Source organism: Phasianus colchicus, chromosome 4, assembly GCF_987193195.1.
Source record: "Phasianus colchicus chromosome 4, bPhaCol1.hap1.1, whole genome shotgun sequence".
NCBI classification, from domain to species: Eukaryota; Metazoa; Chordata; class Aves; order Galliformes; family Phasianidae; genus Phasianus; species Phasianus colchicus.
The window spans coordinates 48528404-48553732 of NC_143439.1; the positions used below are offsets into that span (position 1 = coordinate 48528404).

Genomic DNA, 25329 nt, shown 5'->3' on the forward strand with positions numbered 1-25329 from the left:
AATTAAGTTCTTATAGCTAAGAATCTGTCTCCTCTTTCCCCCATCCATTTATCTTCTGCTCCTCCACTCACATACATCCTCGAATCCAAGGATAATTAGGATCCCTGATTTAAAATGGTTAGTGCATACCAACAAGAGGAATCTATAGGCTGTTGTAATAGCAGTTCAACAACTGCAGCCAATTTGTTTGTCCTTAACTTTGTCTTTGCTCATTTCTGATGGGAGGATTGATCCAGAAGTGTTTAGAAGTAATGTGTGAGAATATGGAATCTTGGTATTTTGTTGGTTTTTTTTAATTAAAACTTAAAATGCAGGGCCAACATGATGATTCTATGTACTTTAATTTACTGTATACCAATTGTGAAGACAAATAATATGCCAGATGCAAGCAACAGCATCTTGCATTAGAGCAGGATTACAAGAGGACCATGCTTCCAGCCATAAAACTTTTTCAGGATGGGAGGCAGATTCAGATTTGCCAAGTGCATTTAAAGCCTTTGGTAAAGTTCCTTACTATTTTATCAGTATAATTGAAATTAGTCTTGGTTATTTACTGCTGGGATACTTGATTGTTGGTGATATATTTGTAACATAAGTGTTTTTCGTGGAACTGTAATTAGGATTGTGTTGTCATTACAGTACAGGCCAAATCTCACAGCTAGTGTCTGCAGTACTGGTTTACCCCCTGAAGAGTAGTTTATCTTGTCACTTTTCCATTTTGTGTCAGCCTGTGCCAAGTAACCATTTGGAAAGAATGATCCTTTTTCTGGAGAGCGTCCCACAGGCATCATATGATCACTAGTCTTCTGAACTGTACCTGTGGTTTTAGTATTATATTTCAGATGTTTTCCTTATTCTTGTTGAATATTAAAGATAGTGTAGACTCAGCACTTTCTGTTGTCCATTGACTTAAAATTAGTTTTTAGGCTTTTTGGAGTAGAAATCAACTCAGCTTGTGTATAGATGCCACATACGGGATTACTGAGGTCTGTCACACACATAAGCAGCTTGCAAGTGTACAGGAGAGTTGCACATTTTGAACTTTCAGAGTGCATGAATTACACATAGTAAGAGTCAGCTTTTATTTATATGCTTAAAAAGCAGAAGGGATCCTGATAGGTTATTTTGGGGAGGAAAGTATTCATTAAGTTCTGTATTCTAATAAGCATGTTTCTAGTGTTGGGTTGATGAAGTTTCTCTAAAAGTGAGAAAGTAGGAATGTTTCTTCTTCATGCTCCAAAAGCTAGCTGAAAGCACTGCATCATGCCCATCTCTGTGCTGGCAGTGACTATATCCCTTTGACTATACACTGCTGTTTGTGCATACAGAAGTTTTGCCTTTGCCTTGGTGGCTGGTAGAGCCTCTCCAATCTTGGGTGACTTCTTCCTTTCTTCCAATAGAGGGCACTGATTATTGACCTCAGTGCAATTACATATAAAATCTCTCTATGCCACGTATTTGTCAAAAGGTAGTATTTTACAATATAGAAACTATTAACTATCCGTATTTAATGGTGCTTAAATAAAGAAATAATTTTATAGCAAGAGCACCCAGATAGCAGGCAGCTACATTGTTTTTAGGAATGGGAAATTCTCATTTGAGTCAAAGTGCAGATGAATTCAAATATTCCTTATCCAACTAGTAAACTGGCTTTAAGGCAGAGAATTGCTTGTATTGACCTTCTTGAATACAAACAGTAGCTGGCAATGGCTGTGAGAAATTTCCTGCAAGTGTGTGCTGTTCCTCTTAGTGAATACCATTCAGTTTTGAGTCTAATTGAAAACTGAAGACAGAAAGCTCAGCAATTATTTTTTCCCTGCAGTACAATATTTAATATTCTGATTTCATGGCTGTCTGGCTCCAATGATTGGGAAGCACTTTTTATTTATTTATTTATAGTATTTAGAGCATCATAACAATGTCTCAGGAGCATAATGTATCAAGGGAAATAATTATTATGTTAAAACATATCAGTTAAACATGTACCCAATTAAAATGTAGGACACTGCTGAGTTTTACACTTTGGCTTTGAAAAGATGGTTTGGGATGAAGAAAACAACTGAATCAGAAAGACTTTAATATGAATGATATGCAACGAGAGATAATACCTCTGCAACAAAGGCGTTTTGTGTTTAGAACTGTACTACCTTGTTAAGTTCAAGACAGTGTAGTTACTTTTGCTGTTAGAAAAATGGGAGATGTGTGTGTGGTTTCTGATAGTTATATAGTAATTTAATTGAAATTTACTGCTCAGGTGGACAAACTCTTTTCTGATAACCTCTCTGTAACTGCAGTATAATTTCATGGGGTAGAGACCCCCAGTGTTTGCCACAAGATACTGTCTAAAAGAAGAAAATAAGGACGGAAACTTTCTCAAAATGTCTGAAAACTTTGTACAGAGAGTTTGAATTACTGTAGATTAAAAGCGATTGAATTGTTTTTTCTTTTTATATCAGATAGTATTACTGAAGTCTTCACCAACATATATGTCACCAGTTTTGGACCTGTTTCAGACACAGACATGGTGAGTTTCTGAATCTTTTGTGTCCGTGGTAAAAGTAAATATAATATAAAATTGCTTTCAAACTTATATTTGACTTTCACTAATTGTGAGCAAATTGGGAATAATTTTTCTGAAGCCTGGAAGTGCCAGATTCCAGAAGTTCCAAAGTTGAAACTTGGTTTATAGACCTTATATGATGCACTGTTATTAACTATTTAGTTTTGGATCAATGAATGTTCCAGCTGGCTGTACTTTAGTTCATGTTCTGGAACAATCTTGATGCAGTTGAAATAAATCCCTCTTGGATGAAACTAAACTGCACACTTACTGCATGATCTGACTGAAGTTAGTCTGTAATAAGTTTTCTCAAAATATAGCCTGAAAGTTGGCACAACTTCAGTTTTACAGATCTGATCTGCAACATTACTGCAATTTAGTAACCTAGCAATAAGAAAAAAAAAATCAAACAGTGAAATTCATATAAATTTAGTTATCAGTGTTTCACCTTTTGAATCCAGAATTTAAGCAGAAATTTTTGTAATTACAATACATGAGAAGATGTTTCAAGAAAGCAAGTTTATCTGGCCTGGCATTCTCAAGAGCCTCAAACCAAGTGTGTATTTCTGTTGAGTAATTAGGCTTTTCATAGTAACTTAGGTCTACTAGTGTCAGCAGGGCCAAAATGAAGTTTATGACATTATAAAGGAATAAACTGTCAAAATATTTTACTGGATCAAAATTTCCTCATGAAAACAGCAATAGAGAAAAGGTTCTGAGGCAAGGGGTCTGTTGTAACTCACTGCAAATTATACATAGATTAGAGGAAATGTGTTGCACTAGTGAGGAAGGTTTTCATGGCTATAACACTTCTCATAGAAAAGAAGGGAGAGACAGTATAATCAGAAAGTTCACTTATCTGCTCTTGCCTTTCTTATGGTTAGGTAAGTAAGAGCAGTTTAATATCTACTACTAAAATCTTCAGGGTTAGTTTAACTTGTTAAGTAGATAATTATTAAACCATTTTGAAATGTATGGGCAGTCAAGTTTTGAAATAACTTCCAAACTATTACATAGTCTGTCAGATGTGAAGGTAATGTTGGCATAACGATTGCTCTTTCATTTAGATATTGCTTTACTGAATTGATAATGATAACTACTATAGAGAACGTTTCTAGATATTTTTTTCTGTAAATGTTGTGAATGCTATTTTAATTTTTAAGGGTTCCTCCTAAATTGTTCAATGGAAGAATAAGTAGGATTTCATTCAAATTATCTGTATTTTTTTAGTTCATAAAGTAGTTAAATCTAGACAAATCTGACCTCTGTTTTTAGACTCGCTGATGTTGTGGTTGATAAATTTAGGAGGTAAAATCTGAAGCTGAGATTATTCTGCAAATGCGTTTAGAGGTTTAAAAAAAAAAGGAAAAAGATCCTCATCATGGATTAACATATTGTCTAAAGGGAAAAAAAAAAAATGCTACATTCTGTTCTCCCCAAGCTACTCAGCTACCAAGTATGTTGAGTCTTGGCCAGGACTCTTTTGCAAACTGTACTTCAAGTGAGCTGCTACAACTAAAATATGGTCGTACCCATACTAACTATATTAGAAAAATGCTATCTATATTAATTATAGTGTGTAATGTTGAAGAAAATGTCAATATACATCAGGAATTTTCAACTTCATTTTGAGGACTAAAGGGAATTTAGGAAGGCAAAGAAATTAAGCATAATTAAGCAAGTTTAATTTTCACTGTTCTGTCTTTTTGAGCTATTATTTCTCTGAAATATTTCAGTATTATGATGCTATGTCTTACAGGCTTCCAACCAGATCAGTGATACAAATTTACTTTGACATTAGCCTGAGAGAAGAAAAGTTGTGTTATTTAAAAATACAAACAAAAAAAATTAACATATAAAAAACGAAGCTTCTCTGAATTTTCTAAGAAGGGTTATAAGGTTAAACCATGATTGAAGTGGCTAATTAAAACATCTGCAATTAAATTAAAATCTTTCTTTTTTGAAAATTCTGAACTGAAGGATGATTTTGGTTGGAATATGGTTTTCAGGATGACAAAATGTTAATGATTTAATTTAACCAATTAAAACTAATAGTTTCTGTTTTTTTCCCCCAAATTAGTAAATAATTTTAGATCCAATCTGGTAGATTAGCATAGCTTTATAGTTATGATTTTAGCACTGCAATCATATTACTTCTACAGCTTTTTCTTAGAATTACTTTCCTTGCAGACTCGCCTCAAATTTTAGCTTCTAAAATTTCCAGTATAGCTATACAAGTGCTGATCTCTTAGAGAGAACTAAATATAAATAATAAATGAAAAATATTTTTGCTCCTCAAACCATACTTGCTGTAAGACAGCATACAGCCACTGAGAGCCTTTACATGAGATCTGCAGAACACTGTGTAAGCTTTTGTAAAGTACTGTCTCATGGCAGCCTTTCTAATTGTCACTGGGAACTGTCTTTCCTACTTCCATATGGTATACAGTTAGTAGATGACAGGACCTAAGTCAATTTTGTCTGAGTATTAAAAATACCAGGCTTTCTTACAGTACTACATTTCAATTTTTAACCTCAGCTTTTTGTTGTATTAGGAAAGCGTTGTTTATTGCGGTTACGTCTGTATTTTTCCAATTTTCATAGAATATTCTAAGTTGGAAGGGACCCACAAGGATCATTAAATGTATTTCTACACAATATTTTTTTTCCTAAATGTCCTGCTGATAGACATTTAGTTTTTCAGTTTAGAATTTTTGTTCAGTTTTCACTTCACTCAAAGAGATGGTTCTATTCAGTACACAATGTGGTGTTATCAGCTTGCAATTAAACTTTCAATGAATGTTTTCTGCTTTCCAATTATAGTCAGCACATAAATTTTAATGAAGGCTGAAGATCAAAGCCAGAAATGACCAGATTTGTTATAGCATCTCACTGCTATTGAGGACAGTACTTCAGAGAAGTGGTTGAGCCCCAGACCACATTTTTGCTTTTTACATTTCCTTATTCTGTTTTGTTTTTCAGATCTTTTTTCTCTATAGAACTTGAAGCTTTAGCTGTTTCTAAGTGAAATATTTTTCCAAAGGTTAAAAAAAAATACAGAAATCATTTTTACTGTAGGTATTATTTTAGTTCAGTATCAGAGGGAAAAAAAAGATTAAACGAAAAGCCAGAACAGGAAATACCTTTGGTTTTTTTATGCTATTAAGAGCCTCTAAGTTGTCTTTTAATTAGTCAGTAAATGGATTGCTCTATTCCTTTTTATTATAGACTAAAACTGTGGCCTTTTGCAAGTTAAAGCCATGGGTAATTTTGAGGAGGATACCTCACATTATGGCTTGCATAATTTCTATCCTTTTTCTGTTGCAAAAGACTGTTTTCTTGTGCAGTATTCTGTCAAGTAGACCAGTATTGGAGATCTATTTCTCTGGGACTGTGTCCAACCAGTGATATTAGTTCCTAGTGTAACTCCTGCCCCTGGCACCAGGCATCCATTGTGTTTCAGGGTTGCCTTTTCTCCATGTTTGAACAACAAAAATAGAGTAATATGAAATCTTTGTATTTTCAGTACTGTGAATAAGTTGCAGATTTTAAGTTATCTCAATTTGTATCTTTCCCATTGATCTCTTATCCCTCCACAGTGCTTATTTTGTACTCAGAGTTTGTTCTGTATCAGGTCTGTGGAAACTGAGAGCAAGCCATTCGGAGAAGCACATTTTCATAAATGGATTTGAATAGGAAGACATTATCTTCCCTCAATGTTATGATTTAAACTGATTAAAAGTATTTTTTTTACAGAATTTTTAATACTTTGTTTAAATGCTTACTCAAAAATGACTGAAGTTGGCAGAAGGAGCAGAAATAAAAGGCATGAAATGAGTTCTTCACATTGAGGAAGACCATGCTACAATTCCCTAGAAATATGACACTTTTTATTTATAGCATTAAAGGTTGTATATATCTGGCAGACATTATTTATATATTTAAAAATGAATATAGTATCTTTGAAATGCAGTGTCAGTTAGGACATCACTTATGTTTTTAGCAGGGCTGTTATGGGCTAAAAAGAAAAAAACTACCAAAAAAGCATGCAGCTTCAAATGCTGCATAACACAGCATTTACCACAAAGAGATGCATAGCTAGAACAGGAAAGGGTTACAAAACCTTTAAGTATGTATCTTTTGGTAAATGTTGATATTTATATTGACTCAAAATATTCCAAATGTTTTGTTGTTTCTTTCTTTTTTTTCTTTTTTCTTTTTTGTATGGTAATCATCATAGGGGTATTCATGAGTGCAAGTAGAACAGAATAGGGATCAGTCAATATAGCACCGCGATGCAAAATGTATGGGTTTTGTAATCATAGGTAAACGGAGAGGGACAAGTTAATTTCATTTCATTGCCTTGATTTCTCTTCCTGTTTGCAACTTTATTTACAAAATGCATTGAGATCTATAGAAAGAAAAATGAGATTTTATTGCTGTTGTGATGAATGGAAGGAGATGTTTGTGATGATTTCCAGCAAACACTGGATAACTCTTTTTCATCTTCTCGGAACAGCATGTGTTCTGTCAAATAATGTTTTCCAGCATGGATAAGAAGGAAAATTCTAAGTAGAGAGAACAGAATTACCTGTAGATGAGTTAGGATTTATAATTGGACCTTCCAATTGGGCCCAAGAACATGTTTTCTCCTGTTTGTTCTGCTTTCTAAGCTGTGGCTATACATCAGATGTGCTTTCTTGAAATGTTGCTGTTTTGATTTAGTGGCATTTCATCTCTGCTTTTTTCTCTTTTATATCTTGAGTAATTCTTTTTATATATGATGGAAGACAGTGAATAAGTGTAACCTTTGAAATTCTTTATTGGGGACATTATAAAAATTTAAGATTTATATTCTAAACATTTATGTGCAGGGGCTATTTTTCAAAGGATCTTGTAGGACTTATCACTCAATTCTCTTGAATTTTAGTGGAATTTCAAAGCTTTGCTCCCTCAGGCTCTTCTTTCCTCTGCTGTATACCTCCAACATCAATCTTCTCATGCATAGCAATGATTTATTGGTAAAGCCTCTCAGACAGATATGATAAGGAAGATTTTAGGGCAATTTTTTTTTTTTTACTTGAATTAACTGATATTTCTAGCCAGATTCCATGTATTCTGCCTGTTGCTTCAAGTAAACAGTTTCTGCTGCTCCCTATCCTCCAAGATTTCAGATGATTAGTAACTTTCCTTGATATATAACTAAACTTTTAGATTACTTGGAATCTGTAAATGGAATTTTAGGTCACAGGATAGTTAGCAAATAAAACAACAAATTAGCAAATAGTACAGGACAATTAAATGTGGTATATACAGTGGAGAAGTAGGGAAATTATTTGTCACGAAGTAGTGGCTGTTTACACATATGTAGATAACAACTGCCATTTATGTTAATCCAAATAAATTAATTTTTGGTGTATTGTAGTGTTAGATTTGTTTAATATCTGAGTAACAATAATTTGAATTAGAAAAATGCAAAATTGTATTACAGTAATGTAAGGCCTCTTGATACAGATATAAATTGTTTGTGAGTTTTGTCAGGTGACTTCATAAGCATCCTATTATATAATTCTAAAAAGGATCTTTCCATGAGCCTAATACAGTTTTTAACTACAACTACTTTCTCTCCTTCCCTTGCTATGATCTTTCAGATAGCTGAATTTTCTTTCCTTTATTTCACATGCTTTTCTTAGCTTCTGTCTCTGTCTTGGAAAAGGTCCTTGTAGTTCCTGGACTCACAGAGGAAAAGAAGACGAGGAAAGGTTTTGCTTCTTGCTCTCTGCTTAGCACTTGTTTGCAAAACAATATGATTGATTTAGAAAAAATTTAAGCTTTGTTAATCAGCACACAAGGGAGACAGAAAAAGGTGGTATGAATTTGATAAGTTCCTTAAACATTTCTGCATTGAAGTAACCTGAATATTTGATATTGATGGAAATTTATCAGAACTTGTGACTCATTGCAGCGATACAGGCTGTTAGAATATAATCATGTTTTGAAAACGTGTCCATTTTGCACTTGTTCAATAAAACTGAAATTTTTCCAAAGTGACATTTGCCAGAACTCAAAATACAGTTTAATTTCAACAAAACTTATGATCTATGAATTCCAATTTATATGCTGTGCTGATATTAACAAACAAATAAAGCAACTTACAGTTCCGATTTAAAGTTTGTGAACCTTTATCATCAGTGTGGTGTCTTTTGTTTTTCTTTTTTTTGTTTGGAAGAGCAAGAAAAAACAGCAAATGGAATATCTAAGTGAAATCATTTGATCCAGGTCATCAGTCTGTTTTGCTTGCATCCTTTTTTCCTTCCTTCTCAAGATAAGGCACTACAGTTCAGCAGACAGAGTGTAGGGCACCTGTAATTAATTTGCTCCTTATCTGTGTACTTTTGCTAATAAAATGTATACACTTACAGACCTTGCTTCTCTTTTTGGAACATTCTTCTTTATATCAATCTTCCAGCATATATTGTGCCATATATTAATAACCTTGTTTTTCTTCCTTTCAGTTTTAGATATTTTCCATGCTCTTAAAATGCTCAATCACCTCCTGTAGGTGCATCTTCTGCATGAACATCATATCCTCCTATTTTTTATTTCTTATTTTAAATTAACTTAATTGAAATTACCTTTGTCCTGTGTGCTATACGTTTCAAGTACAGAAATCTAAGTACTGAAAAAGTTTAATACAGGCATACAATTTTGTGTGATAGTTATTCTGCCCTAACAAAATTTTGCCAAAGGAATTTTACAACCAGTGTTTCTCTGACTTGTTCCTCAAATGTAATTATTTTTTCATAGTAAAAAAAAAAAGCATATCTTTATTCCATATAGGAATACACAATAGATGTCTTCTTCCGTCAGAGATGGAAGGATGAGCGGTTAAAGTTTAAAGGCCCAATGAATATCCTTCGATTGAACAATTTAATGGCCAGCAAAATCTGGACTCCAGATACATTTTTTCACAATGGGAAGAAGTCAGTTGCTCATAACATGACAATGCCTAACAAGCTTCTACGAATCCAAGATGATGGAACTCTTTTGTACACCATGAGGTATGTATTTTTATTTTTTTTCTCTGCTCATGCTAATTCTTGACACAATTTTTCCAGTTATCAATTATGTAAGGTTCCAGGAAGACTCTTATTTTTTTCAACAGAACCCAGCAGAAAAAAACACCAAGAAAACTTCTTTTCTGATTCTGTTGCAAATCTATTCAAATAGATCAGTTTTTCTATGTGTTCCTCAGTTCTCATGAACATGTAACATATTAAAAGATACAGTCTGCATAAAATGCTTTAAAGCCTATAGATGGGAATTGTTCTAGAACTACTAAAGATACTCAAGAGTTTACACTCTGTCTCAGAAAAATTGAACTTGCATATAACTTCTGTCTGTCGCAGCACACAACAATAGACCACTTGAATCATTAGGCAGGTTTATTTCTGAGATCGCTGGTAACAAGAAAATTAATCATAGAATCACAGAATGTCTTAGATTGGAATGAACCTCAAAGGTCACCTTGTTCCAGCCCTCCTGCCATGGACTGGGTTACCAAACACTAGATCAAGCTGCCCCAGACCTCCATCCAACCTGGCCTTGAAAACTTTCCGGGAGGGGACATTTACCTCTCTGAGCAGCCTGTTCAGGTGCCTCATCACACTCCGAGTAAAGAATTTCTTCCTAGCCTGCATCCTAAATCTCCCCACTTTTAGTTTAAAGCTCCCTCTTGTTCTTGTAAAGTTCTTCCTTGTCCTATCACTGTCAGACCACGGAAAAAGTTGATACTCTTCCTTCTAATAAACCCTCTTCAGGTACTGGAAGACCACAATGAGGTCAAGCTGAAGCAAGAAGGCTTTGTAAAACAGGCTAAACAGTCCAGGCAGTCTTTAGTAGATCCTGACCACCAGACATCCTTAATTGGTCTTGTCCTGAATTTTAACCCACAAGCTCTCAACCTAGTCATGGCTCTTTCTCAGAGACATATCCTTGGAATCTATCCATTCCTTAACACAGAAAACAATTCCTCAACCCCAGCTGCCCTGCCTAGGTCTTCTGAAATATTGCAGCCCATTTTTTTAAATTTTTTTAAATTGTAACTTGACACATTGCAACTGATTTTATCTATTCTATTGTATCTTTTAGTGTATTTTAAAACTCATAATTAAAGCCCATAATTATAGCATTCCAGTTGTGCAATTTTTTCCTGCCAGGTTTCTATGGTATCAGTTAGGTCATAGTTTTCTAACTGCTCCATGGTTTCCAATTCTTTCTGCTTATTTCCTGTGCTTGTACATTGGTGCAGAGGTATTCTGACTGAATTATTGGCCTCATTATCTTCATGGATGAGCTCTACCAAATTCCTGTGGGAAAAATCTGAGGATTTCCAGTCGCTTCCTAAAGTGACATTAAAAAAAAAAAAAAAGAGACAAATTCACATCACTCAGCAGAATGTCCTTAAATTCTTCCTAACAAGAACTATGCAGAAAATGTATCTTATGCTTTAACTATTTTTTTTAATATATCTAATGACAGGATTTTATTTTTTCATTTTTGCTTCTGAAAATGAGTAGCACTTGGCTGGTAAAATACATTAAATATGGTCAGAAAAATAATTTGTGTTATAAATGGCATGTATGTATCGGCATAACCAACAAGCCCTTGTTGTATTGAATGTTGAAGGGTAGGCTGCTAATCATATCATATGATATTCAGAAAAGTGTGCAGGAAATAAAGTGAGACCTCCATTTATACAATTGATCTCAAATTCTCTTCCTTCAGAATATACTCTATTCTACATTCTATAAAAATAAACAACAGTGTTTGAAACCGTTCTTCTCTTTAATAACAAGAAAGTAGATCAAGCCAAATAGAATCACTGAACATTTTCTATTTGTTTTAAGTTCATGATTTCTAATTATGTTTCTTCTGAGATAGTGAGTTACATGTGTAAGCTCCTTCTGTTGCAGAGATTTTAAGCAGCCATTTTCATTTGTGTCTGCTTAAAATGACAGTGTGATTTAAAGTAATGAACTCATGAAGCACTCTCCTGTGCCTTTTGCTGACTCTCTTCTGTCTCTTCCTCCTGACTTCAGAAGCTTTTTCCTGGGGAATGAGGAAATAGAATATTTTGGGATGAAAAACTGGAAAATCTGATTGGGAATACAATGACGGTGAACCACTGGGAGTGCAGGAAAATGTAGTTGATATTCAAGGATGGATGAAGAGCAACATAAAGCGCAGGAAAAATTTCAACCCAAAGGGAACCTACAAGATAGGAAGGAGAAGCAGAGCTTTAATTAATTAATTCACTGAGTTAAAAATAGTGGGAAATAAAAATGTCAAAACTTGTTCAAACTGTTTGAAATTATGTTTAACTGTATTAATCCACATATTTAATACTGCAATATTACTGGGAATTTTTCACCAGATGAGCAAAGGTTACATCTTTTAACACCAGATGAGCATTGTTAACATATTGTCATGCCTATAAACAAACACAAATGCTAATTACAAGTAACAGAGGATGAATAGCAGCAGTTTTAAGACAATACACTTTATTCCCTTACAATTTCACATTCAGACTCTTAAAAAGAATAAAAAAACATGGAATGCAGTCTTTTGCTCAGTCAACTGCATTTTATGTGCTTTTGTAATGAGATTTTCAGAGCCATATAATCACATATGTACCTCAGAATATTATAAGAAGAAAATGACAGTTCTTAAAAACCTACAGTTACGTAATTTATATTTTCATTTAAATGGCCAGTCCTCATAGTTTTGAGGTTGGCTGTTTTAATTTTTTGATGTAGTATGTCAGTGCTTTCCAAAGGAACACATAAAAGGGAGGAAGCAAGAGTTGATCTAAATTTTAATTAGTTTAATATAACATTTCAGTTTCATCTCCTAAATACATATGAACTGTTCATTTTTGTGGAATTGATTTTCTTGTTCTGTTAACTGACTTAAATGCATAGTGGTCCTTTTGCCTTTTAGGCTTACAGTCCAAGCCGAATGTCCAATGCACTTGGAAGATTTCCCTATGGATGCTCATTCATGCCCACTGAAATTTGGCAGCTGTAAGTGTATAACCAGAACTATGGTCTTTGGTTAGTGAAAGCCTAACATTGCTCAACCTTCCTTTTATTTCAAAAAAGTTGTTATGAGGGAGGTTTAAAACACAAGGTTGTGCTTTTTTTTTTAAAAAAAATTGTAACTTGGCAGATTGCAATTGATTTTATCTATTGTATTGTATCTTTTATTGTGTATTTTAAAGCTTTCTTGACACAATTTAACAGTAAATACTGTGCACCTAATTCAGCACTGCACTGATCTGCTTTTATTCCTAACCATACTGATGAATACAAACCTGGATGCCCGTGGACTGTGTAGAATTGTATTAATGAAGAGCAAGTAAAGACTTTAAAGAATGTTTTCATTTATTGAAACCTTTTCTTCCTCTTTATTTTTAATCATGTTTTCTTTTTCATTCTTTAATTAAGGCAAAAACATATGGCTTCTTGTGATAAAAAAGGAAAAATAATCATTCATTATCATACTGTCTAGTTAGATAGGTGGACTTTGATCTCAATATTGTTATTTTAACAGCAGTATAAATTCATTCACCTGTATAGCAGTCCTTCTTCTTTGTGAATTAGGATTGTGTTATATTTCCTGTGTTTTTTTTTCATTGCAATTATTATTATTTTTTCTGCAGTCTATATTTTGTTTTAGGCCCAGGAAATGGCATCCTTTTTCAAGGAGACTATATAATACCAATAAATTCTGGCTCTTTTAATTTTTACTGTAGCCACCACAGGTTGCTAAACAGGTGATAGGCCACTGCTAAGAAGATGTTCACAAGATGAATGCTGTCAGAGCACTGTGCACATTCTTTCCATGACACTGGTGTGTACCATTTCCCTGGAGTTTGGTGGGGAAAAAGAAGAGCAAACTTAATCAAGTCTATGTTTCTGATAATGCTAAAGGGAGCCCTTAACTGTTGAGATAAAAGATGGTTAATAATAGTTTTGCCATGGAGCCTTTTTTCCACTAAATATTTTATTACATTTATAGTACATAATACAACTTAACTAAATAACACTAGAAATGTTGGCAAAAGCTGATGAATAATATTTATATACATGTGCACAGTAAGATACAGTAAGAAAAGACTCAATGCAGCCTCAAAAAAATTGATATAAAACAAAAATACCTATAATAATGAAACTGATACTCAGGCTATGCAGTTACTTCATAGTATGACTTGATCTGCATTGCTAAAATGAAAACCCTTCTGAGTAGGTATATTGGACTTTGTGTGAGATTTGCTGTTTGTTTTTCCATTTGTGAAGAGTTGGATTTGCTGTCTGTTTTTCTTTTCTATTTGTTTTCACTACTAATTTGTTCTTTGTTCTCTTCCTGTGGTTTCTGCATTTCCAGTAAAAAGCAGAATTAAAACTGTAACTGTGAGAAAAGTGATTTTAGGAAAGCTGTCTGTCTTTTCTCCTTGTAGTCACCTGTGCTCCAGCCAGTTGGCACACACTGAAGGCTTATTTCTGTTCATTTTGAAAGGCTTCCCACTCATTTCTTTAACTAGAACTCATTTCTGTGCTTTCATTTTTCATCTTTCATTCTGGGACTGAATTTAAATGATAAATAGTGGTGAATATAAGCCAAAATCCCGAGGATTTGGTTTAGCTGAAGCAAGTCTGCCAATGGTATATGTTTGTCATATCTTCTCATATATGCTGCTAATCTTACATTGCTAAGAGGATCATCAGCCTGCAAGATTGTCTCAGTTTCTTTGTTGTGCTCAAGAGAAAAGCCAAGCTGTATGTACTGAAGAAGCTGTAGCTTAATAAATTGCCATTCTTCATCTTTATCAAAAAGTCTAACCAACAGTGGAGAGTGTAGAGGCAAATCAGAAATTGGCGAGGTTACTGATCTGCATTAAAGCAGAGGGCTTCTTGTGGGAATATGGGTAGTTTGAAGGGAAATGTTAAACATCTCTGCATGCTGCCTGCCTGCTATGTTAGTCCTACAGTTTATGGCAAGTTGAATGAATAAGCATCTTTCAAGGCCTGCAGAGATTTCTCAAGTGAAAATGTTTACAGTCCAGCAAAAATGTTGCTTTTTTTTTTTATTTTCACTTCACTGCAGATATGGATAAGACTTCAAATGTACTTGTCTCAGTCAATCACAGTGAGCACATAATTTCTTCCATTAGTGTTTTACCCTTTTCCTTTCATACTCCATTTGTTTATGTGGGTATTAGATTGGAAAAACTTGTGGGATATATTCATTTTTTTTCTTTTTTACTCATTGGAGAGACATTAATGCTATCTAAAATACAGTGTTGATTTGCTTCCTTTTTAGTTTATTTTGACTGACTAGGATAAATGTATGTTTTCAGATGAAAGCAATGAGAAAGCAGATTGCTTGATGTCAGTATGCCCCAAAGATAGATCTAATATTTAGGACTGAGATTTAAGAGGCTAAGGCACTGAGCTTCTGCAAGTATTTTAAGAGCATTGTTACAGAACCTCTTTCCCCATACTCAGGTATGAATAACAAAACGTTTGTGATACACTACCAAAGGGAAAGTAGGGAAATAAAAGGTGAGAACAATATAGAAATGAATTTTAAAAAATTTTGTGTACCCTAAATGTTACAAATCACTGTTCTTTTCATCTGACTTTTTGTGAGTTTTAGGATTCATACATAGTGGATCTGTGACAAATTCTTTTAACAGTATGGAAGAATTGTTTGCAATTTATACCAATAAATTGTGATTAATAAAAACAAATGCATGCCCTGATTCCATGCAGCCATAAGCATTTACCTTACAGTAAAGTTATTTAAAATATACGAATGGTTTTGCTAATCATTTTAGTTTTCTGAGGTTTCCTTTTGAAAGGTAATTAAGTAGCTCTTCTAATTAGATGAGTTTGGATGTAACTTATTTGGTTAAAATTACTGATAAAATATCATATCTTATTTCCACAGATGCATATACAACATCAGAAGTGACATATATTTGGACTTACAACGCTTCAGATTCTGTACAGGTGGCACCAGATGGTTCAAGATTGAATCAGTATGATCTTTTGGGCCAAACAATTGGAAAAGAGACAGTTAAATCAAGTACAGGTTTGTAAAAAAAAATGTTTTAAGAAAAAGCATTCCGTTTGTTATAATGAGCATAGGCTTATAGTAGTGATAAGCTACTATAAAAAGTTATTAGCCATAGTTTATGTTACATATAACTCATAGCAACCAGTTCTTCCAAGTCAAGAAGTAGCAAATAAGAGTAGAAGTGAATTTCTACCCGCTGACATTTTTTTTATGCTCAGTCTTGAATACTAACAATTGTAATCCAAGGCTTGGATGGTTGTTTACTTTCATATGGTAAATGACACTTTTTGTCTACTAAATGGTAAAGTACGCTGTTTTCAACCTTTTTACCTGTCAGTATATTTTTATTAAAAACATTTATAATAATATTTAATAAGATATATATTTAATAATATAATATTTAATAATAATTGGATTATTCTACTTGGCTGTAAACTATGATCCTACATATGTCAGGCTGTGATGGAGTGCTGTGATTCTATGACTGTAGACAGAGTCCTTAGGGTGCTTTGTGTGAATGCAGAGGGTTGCTTATATTAAGAAGCCTGCAGCACCGAAATTCTTGTCAAGATATAGAACGGTTCATGCAAGTTTCTGAATACTGATCTTTCACGGATCTTAGTAGGAATAAGATGTAATTTTACCCAAATTTAAATTTTTTTTGTTTACTGTAGGATGCCTCCTACTACATAGTACATTTTGTTCAATTTAATTGCAGTACATTTGGTTCACATAAATGTACCAAACTTTCTTTTACTATAGAATTTGACTTTCTGAAGATATATATATATATTTTTTTTTTGTGGCACATTAGGTGAATATACAGTAATGACGGCTCATTTTCACTTGAAGAGAAAAATTGGTTATTTTGTCATTCAGACGTACCTCCCATGTATCATGACTGTCATTCTCTCTCAAGTCTCGTTCTGGCTGAACAGAGAATCTGTACCAGCTAGGACAGTTTTTGGTGAGTACATTGAGTGGCATGTTATTTGCAATAGTTGAAACTGTTAGGAAGAGTTTTTTGAAGTGTGTTTGGTAAAGCCCTTTTTTTGTTTAATTTACTTTATAGAATTTGGCATTATTTTTAGTTGAAATAACTTTCAGCAGCATCTTACAGAACCCCAGGGAATACTAAAACTTTCAGAAATCAGCACAAGTGAGAACTGTTCCTATATTCTTGCCTCTTTTCTGTGAAAACATTTTCCACTAAATAGAAGATAATTGTAAAATTCCCATTTAAAATTAAATTTACATTGTTTTCTGAAATGTTCTTCTTTCATTGATATTACTCAATCATTTTGACACACAGTAGATATGTACATTTCTAAATACGCTTGTAAATTAAGCAAATTAAGAACCTGAATTATTTGAATGTGTTAAAACTTGCAAACTGCAGTTCTTTAAAAGAAATCTTTTTCTGGGGGCCTAGCAAATCTTTCTCAGTTATTCAAACTGAAATGTACTTTAGGATAGTGAACAGCGTTAGTAGTGAAGTATGATAGCGTTTATCTTAAATTAAGATTTTGTTCTCTTCTTGAGTAAATCAAAGCAACAAATGTCTTTTTAAATACATATAACTCAGGATTCTTCTAATCTGTTTGATTTTAAAGAATAATATAGAAGTGCAACAAAAATAATGCCTATTTGGAATCAGCTATCAAACATGCTGTATAAAATCTTATGGTTAGTCATTAGTAAACACCACACAGTCTCAAAAAAATATGCCAAACTCAAATATTAAGTCATGCACAATGAAGCACTCACAGTCTCTCCTGGTAGAGGAAATGCCACAACATATCATGAAAATTGCAGGTTTGAATATGAGCCTTATTGAAATCAGATGAAATGGGTCGGCAGTTTAGAGGCACTAGAGTTCTACCATGTTTTCCTAGTCATTTAACAGACAGTTACAATTTTTTTTTCTTCAAATTCTTCCGTCAATTTGTACATTTCTGTTTATCAAAATACATTTTTAATGATTTTTTTCCTACACCTTCCTTGCCAGCCTTGCAAGTCCAGTGTCAAATACTATACCTCCATTCTTGTCCTTTTCTGTACCACTTTCTATACCTTTAGGACACTGTAGCTGGTTTGTCTATAAACAACTTCCATCTCCTTTCCCTAAAACGTAGTGTTATAGTATTGCCAGCAAACAAGTTCCTAGGATAATTTTCCTGCAGTGTTACTTCCCTTCCTGCATATATCTTTCATGTTCTTTATTTTTTAATTTGTATTTTGGGGAAAGAAATAACATCTGCATAACAGCCTGCAGCTTTAATTGGATGAGACTTAAGTGTATTCTGGTTAATGAACAATATGTACTAATAAACAGTGTGACTGATCATTTTGACTGTGTGATCAGTGTGACTGCATTTCTTCAGGATGTCATGAAGAAACTGAGTGGAGTGTCCACAAGAGCAGAACCATGCCACCTGGAGACATAAAATCCAAAATATATTGACTAAGCACAGTGGGTGTAGGGAGTGGATAACAATTTCTATTCTAGTATTTTATTTCTGTCAAACATGCATACACCTAAGCACCAGTTATGCCCTCATCCCCTCCAGACATGCCTGGATGGACACCTTGAACCCTGAACACTTGCACTGAGCATCTGATAATTCTGGCCTCTGCCTGGTGGAGCAGCAGTCGTACCACACGCTTAGCCTTCTGCACAGGATGTTGCCGCAGGAGCTATTTTCTGATTTTTTTTTTTTTAAATATTTTAAATGAGATTGTCAGCATAAGCTGCCAATGGTTGCTCTAATCACATAGCCCCAGGCGAATGGCGAATCTCCCAGTCTTTCTCCATACCTACTGGCAGCAGTTGTCACTGGGATTTCTATTACCCTCTTGTCTCCTGCCTAAATATGTTACAAAAATGTGAAGTTATCCACACTTGTATAACAAAGTTCCTCTATTGCTTCTTAAAGCTTCCTGGTTCATTGAATTAATCCTGAGAGAGCTGCACAGATTCATTCAGGGTGTTGTTTGTTTGCGTGTTGCTTTCAGGTAGACACTACCCAGTGATACAGAAATCCTGCTAAGATAGTAAAATCAGGTGCTTCCAACATAAAGTGTAAACACTTGCAAGAGAGCTTACTGTACATTTGTACTGATCATATTTATATTTTTATATGAAGTGGTTCCTTGCAAGATATTCACCTTTGGATTGTATAGTAACTATGAAGATAATTAAAATATGATTAAGAAAGCATTAGTTTTGATAAAGCATTTATAAGAATGGATGAGATTTTTTTCAAGTGTCTTCTTAAGAGTTACCAAGTCCTGGGAAGGATTAAGTATTTGAGTACTGTTCTTTCACAGAAACATAACCTCTAGTTATTCAAAGCACCACATATCATTTGGTATTTTATGTTTGAGAGAAGATACTATTCTTTCTCTTTTCTCTTGTGATGTACTTTCAAGCTGTGGTTTAACATTATGGACTTGATATAATGAGTATTCTTTTATAGTTGAGCTCCTTAATCCCTTTTCTTTATGGCATCTATTTAATATTGTTGACTTAACTATCCAAAAAGAACTGTGGCTTAATGCTCTATTGTTTCAACTTTGTTTTAAATTACTGGAAGAAGAAAATTTTATCACTGTTAAGTAAATAAGTATTGAATCTGTTTTCTGTACCAGACAAATTTGAAAAGTATTTGTGTTTCCAATGAAAGGGAATAAGCCTGTTTTATAATGTTTTCATTTAGTGCAAGATTATGATCTGTTTCATTTAGTAATGTTTTTATTGTTCTGCATTTAGCGTCAACAACATTAGCAAAGCTAATCTTGTGCCGGTTATTGAATTTTCGCCTCATTTTTAATGGGTCATAACATTTAAATACATCACGTGTATTTGAATAGCAAGATTCAAGGCAAGCCACAGATAAATCAGAAATCATCTTTCTTAGTACTACAGTTAGTGTTTTAACTCCTTCAAGGTAGGAATGAGGATATTAGGATAGATGTAGTAAGATATGTATTCTGTGATCCCCAAAGCGAGCAAGGCAAGAACTGAAATAACAGTTGTGTTATTTTGTTAGTATGTTTCCAATATACAGAATTTTAAACTCAGAACTCTATTCTCATTTTATTCTTATGATATGTCCCTTTCCCTGTGCTTTGTTTGTTCTTGGTTTAACTTTTCTGAATCTATATTAATATACATTTTGAAACAAAAAGCTATTTAGACCTTAAATAAGACAGGCTTTTTAATTCTGCAAATACAGAAATAGGATCCTTAGACAAGTTCAGATTTTTGTGGTTATTTTCTCAAGAGAATTGAATGAGATAGACCCTGCCTTTTGAACAATTCTGTATATACGTGTATCTTTGTCCTGTTTTGTTAAAAAAGAAATCTCATCTGTCTTTATTTCTTTCAGAGGCCACAGTTTATCTTCTATGCCCTTAGAGATAACCTTCCATTCAGAACTTTCACTCTATAGCTTCTTAATAGGGGAGTTCTGTTAACATAGACATAACACTCAAGTGATATTCAGTGGGCAAGCACAGATGATAAACAGTAGTGCTTGGTTACAGACAGAGCTGGCTGCCAATAAACTAATGCCTTCCCAGCTCAGTGCTGTCCCTAGACTGTAATTTGTGTGTCAATGAAGCATAATCATATGAGACTTGTGTGGGAGCTGGAGTAGATTGCACTTGCCATTCAACTTTAGGAATTAGCTTGTAGGTTGTTGGTTGTTTTGTATTGTATTCTCACGTAATGTATATGCGCATAAACAGTATGGTGTATAGTCAAATGACATACACCATTACTCTAATATCACACTATTTCCGGAACTTATCTGCATTTGTTCAGTGCTCCAACCTTTTAAACTGAAGTAGAAAATTTATTAGTAATAGGTGTTTTCATAAAAGAGATCAGACATTACTTTCTTCTGTATTTATTAACCTATTCAGTATTCTTTACCAGGTTAAGTGATCTAATTAACCTTTAAAAAAAAATCAATTTTTTTCGTGATATGTTGTGTACAACTTTGCCAAGTGTTGTGATAATAGATAAAGTTGTGAAAAGAGTAGCATATTCTAAGATCTGAAACACAATTTAAGGATTTTGTGCAGGTTATTTGAAAAGCTGAGATACTTATTTTGTTACAGAATGTCCTTTTTGTGGCTTGTTGGATTCATTTTAGAAGGAGATGTTTACATTCCAACATAATACATATAGGATGTCATTTAGACAACTAAGTCTGTTCAAATTAGAAAATGAATTTGTTACACAAGAAGTAGAATTAGGATCTGAAAGAACTTGTCCCTGTTAAGGAATAGGCTGAATTTGCAAACATACATCAGCATGAGCCTAGTCGTCATCACTGAATTTAACTTCAATATGTATGTGCCAGGTCCTTCAATTTCACTGTTTGTTCTCAGGTATTTTGTGTTTCCTTCTTCAGTCATTGTCTGGCTGTTACCTGTACTGTTTAGCAACAGATATTGTTTGCTGAAAGGAAGCTGCCTACTTTTAAACAGGTCTTGAACAATATCCATGCATTCTGGCATCCAGAATGTGTCAAAGCCAATATTTTTCACAGATGCAAATTTAATGTCAGTGAAAGATGTTCAGTTTTACAGTCCTGTAGATGTATATCTTGTATTCAGTGAGCAGATGCAGTTTCAAAAGCTCCACCATAAATCCTAGGCAATCAACTCCATTCTCAGCTTGAAAGGATAAATCTGAAGTGCTAAAAGATTTTTAGCATTCATAGGCATATACTGTTGAGAAGAATTATAGTAATATGAAGGTATATTTACCATCAAGTACAGAATCTTCTTAAGAGAAGGGAAATGTTATCAAAATGATCTATTAAAGGATTTATTTCTTGACCTTTTTTAAAAACAAACCGATGAGTATTTGTTGCATCTTATAAGGGACGACAGGTTTGGCCATGAGCCAGCAGTGTGCCCTTGTGGCCAAGAGGGCCAGCGGCATTCTGGGGTGCATTAAAAAGAGCGTGGCCAGCAGGTAGAGGGAGGTAATCCTCCCCCTGTACTCTGCCCTGGTAAGGCTTCATCTGGAGTACTGTGTCCAGTTCTGGGCTCCCCAGTACAAAAAAGACAGGGATCTCTTGGAAAGAGTCCAGCGGAGGGCCACAAAGACGGTGAAGGGCCTGGAGCATCTCTCCTATGAGGAAAGGCTGAGTGAACTGGGTCTGTTTAGCCTTGAGAAGAGAAGACTGAGAGGGAACCTAATCCAGGTCTATAAATATCTAAGGTGTGGGGGCAGAGTGGCGAGGCCAGACTGTTTTCAGCGGTATGTGGAGACAGGACAAGGGGAAACGGCCGAAAACTGGAGCATAGGAAGTTCCGCACCAATGTGCGCAAGAACTTCTTTACGGTGAGGGTGACGGAGCACTGGAACAGGCTGCCCAGGGAGGTTGTGGAATCTCCTTCTCTGGAGGTATTCAAGACCCGCCTGGATGCCTACTTGTGCGACCTGGTGTAGGGATCCTGCTTTGGCAGGGGGGTTGGACTCGATGATCTCTGGAGGTCCCTTCCAACCCCTACAATTCTGTGATTCTGTGATCAGAGTATCACAGACTAAAGTTTCCATAAAGTTTCCATTTTTTTTCTCCCCACTCAATTCAGGTTAAATGAATGTGATAGCTTGAATTTATAGAATGAAGGAATAAATTAAAATACACTGGCGACTGTCTGACAATATACTGTGTGATTAGCATTTGAGTCACAAACTTGCATGGCTTGTTGAACTTTGCAGAGAAATTGTCAACTGGTAGCAAGATGCAAGATGTAAATTCATGTTGTTTTAATTGAGACTAGAAAAGGTCAACAGTTAATCTTAAATAAGATTTCCGAAGAAGACAATGGATCTTCAAGAAGCTTAGTTTATTCTAAAATGTAGGTCTTAAACAGGACACTACCTTATCAACTGCATATATTTGCATATGGATAAGGTCACTGTATCTCTGAGAAACAATCACTTCACTGATACTTCTGTGTAATTAAAATTATTTTTCTCTAGCTCGAGACCTGTGTTAAAATTTGCATGTGATAATTTTGAGTGTAAGATAGACTGCATTTTCCCTGAGGTGCAGAAAATAATTAAGCCATATGTTGTGTGTCAAAGGAGAAAAAATTATTCACAAAATACATTGTCTACCCATTTCCATACAACAAAATGTGCTTCCTTGTCACTGTACAGGCTTTAGATCACACCACAACTGACTCCAGATTAAATCCCCTTCTTTAATATGTGGAGGCCAAAAAATAGCAATTAGTGAATTATGTCTGCTTAGATTTGTGGATGCTGAGTGAATCAGCAGATGTTTCTGTGCCTTGTCTTCCTTTCGGAATCATGACCTCTGGAATGGGTCATGGGTTCTCCCGCAGTTCATGGGAGAGCAGCACAAGACGAGTCCAGTTGGCTTTGCTCTGCCATCCTCTGTAACAACCACAGAGGTGAAAATTGTTTACAGAAGAGATAGAAATTGCAAAGCCTGAAAAGGTCTGAGTAGGTGTAGCTGCTGCTTCTCTTCCTTTTTCCATGGAGGTTAAAAATGTTTCTCTTCTAGCAGAAGTCTGATCTAGGTTGATGCTGCAGAACCTAGGTGAAAGATTGCTAACAGCAGAGGATCTGACTTTCAGGGAGTGTGACTTTTCTCTAGGGATTCCTGTGACAACAATTTTATGAGTTTGCATTTGTTGAAGCTGTTACTAATTTCACTTAGCCTGTCAGTGGAGTGCAGGTTTGTTGATCTATGCTAAGTATTTCACTTCGTATTGCTTTTTCTTCTGGAAACATATGTAATGGTGTGCCACAAAGGGAGTAGTTTAGTTTAAGTGATTCAGCCTTGGGTGTAAGAACTGATTTGCTTTAAGGAATGGAGATGTCATTTCGGTCTGTGAGTTTCTTCTTGGTAAAATATTCAGAATAATGGTCTAATCTTTCCTTCTGAAGTATCCTTTTTCTGATTTTTTTTTTTTTTTTTTGGTAGAATTTCTGGCTTCCTACTGGGTTTTCATTAAGCATTGTAAAGTGTTTTTAACAACTGTCATTGTGAAGAACAGTACTCGTAGATCAAGTCTTATTTTCTCGCATATCATATACAGTTGTTATAATCTGGCCTGTTAAAATCAATATGCTGTTTTCTAGGAAAAAAAAATCTTGTTCTGAAAATCTGAATGAAAAGTTAACATGTTCAGGTCTTCAACTGTGTCATTCGTTGACTGGTAAGAAAGCTAATTGAAAACATATATATATATTTAATTATCTATACTAAAAAAAGTGTCAGATTGTATGATACTGTTGGAAAGATGGATGCCAGACTCGTAGCCACGGCAGTAAAAACAGGTGTTTGGTAGGCAGCTGTATAAAACTTTTCTTATTAAAATACCTAAGAAAAAAAGGGTGTAAAAGAGTATCTGTAAATAAAGAGATCTGTAAACAAAATTTTAAAATATTTTTTAAAACTGACTTTTAAATAATGATCTTGGATTTAAATTCTTCAGAAGAATTCCAGACTCAGCCTTAAATACGACACCACCTTAGATAAGCAAATTTCCACTTTGTTTTTTGTTTTGTATTTTAACATTCAAAATCCAAGTAAAATTGTTTTTTTATCCCCTTACAGGAGTTACTACTGTGTTGACAATGACAACACTGAGCATCAGTGCTCGAAATTCACTCCCCAAAGTAGCATATGCAACAGCCATGGATTGGTTTATCGCTGTTTGTTATGCATTTGTATTCTCTGCATTAATTGAATTTGCAACTGTAAATTATTTCACAAAACGAGGATGGGCCTGGGATGGAAAAAGTGTAGTGAATGATAAGGTAAGTCCAAAGGAAATAGCCCTATTTCCAATCAAGAGTAGTAAACAACTATAATACTTTTTTTTTTAAGTTGACTATTGCTGGAAAACACATGATCTTTAAATCATAAGAAAGGACACTGATTGGTGAGGGAAAATAAAGGATGAATAAAGTTGGACTGAGAATACTATTTAGAACTTCTAGAAGTAATTTTCTTCGTCATATTAGAGCTTAACTAGCATCTTTAACTTTGAATCACTTTGAAACATAAATCATATATAAATTCTGAGAAGTTAGTAGCCAAAAATATCCAGCCCTTCTGTACAATCAGATCAATTATTAATTGTTGTGTGTGAGGTGAGTAGTGTCACTGACACAAAAAAAGCTTTATGTGGGCTTCCTGAATATATGCAATATATACACACTCTTGTATATATCTGCATCATTTTCATGTCATAGTTATCAAGTGGCCATTTCTTTAATCCATATTATTTGAGAGTGATGAAAAGCTATATAAGAATTTTTATTTCTCAAAATGAGGCTACTTCAATTTTTAGCAGTGTTTAATGTATTATTTTCTTCCCCATTATCAGCTTATCATAGCTTATTCTTGTGACAGTAACCTTTCAATAACGTTTCTGAGGACAGTGGAGGATGTTCACAGCAGTTAACAAGAAAGCCTGGTGAGGTGACAGGATTATTATCCTGTAGCTTGTGACCACACTGTGTCACAAGGTCCTAACCACCTAGCTGTACACAATAAAAATATAGAATGAATTTCATTAAGTGACTGGCCCTTGTCTGGGTTGTCTGCAAATTTCTTTCA

At 34.4% G+C, this 25329-nt stretch overlaps 1 protein-coding gene across 1 annotated transcript in view; it reads left to right on the forward strand.

Annotated features, from left to right (window-relative positions):
* Positions 1-25329, forward strand: part of GABRA2 (gamma-aminobutyric acid type A receptor subunit alpha2) — a 52030-nt gene that overhangs the window by 23263 nt on the left and 3438 nt on the right. The window contains exons 4-9 of the mRNA XM_090139483.1: positions 2457-2524; positions 9401-9621; positions 12563-12645; positions 15575-15718; positions 16518-16670; positions 24322-24524. Of these exons, the coding sequence (XP_089995609.1) occupies positions 2457-2524; positions 9401-9621; positions 12563-12645; positions 15575-15718; positions 16518-16670; positions 24322-24524 (872 nt within the window). The remainder of the gene's footprint in view (positions 1-2456; positions 2525-9400; positions 9622-12562; positions 12646-15574; positions 15719-16517; positions 16671-24321; positions 24525-25329) is intronic.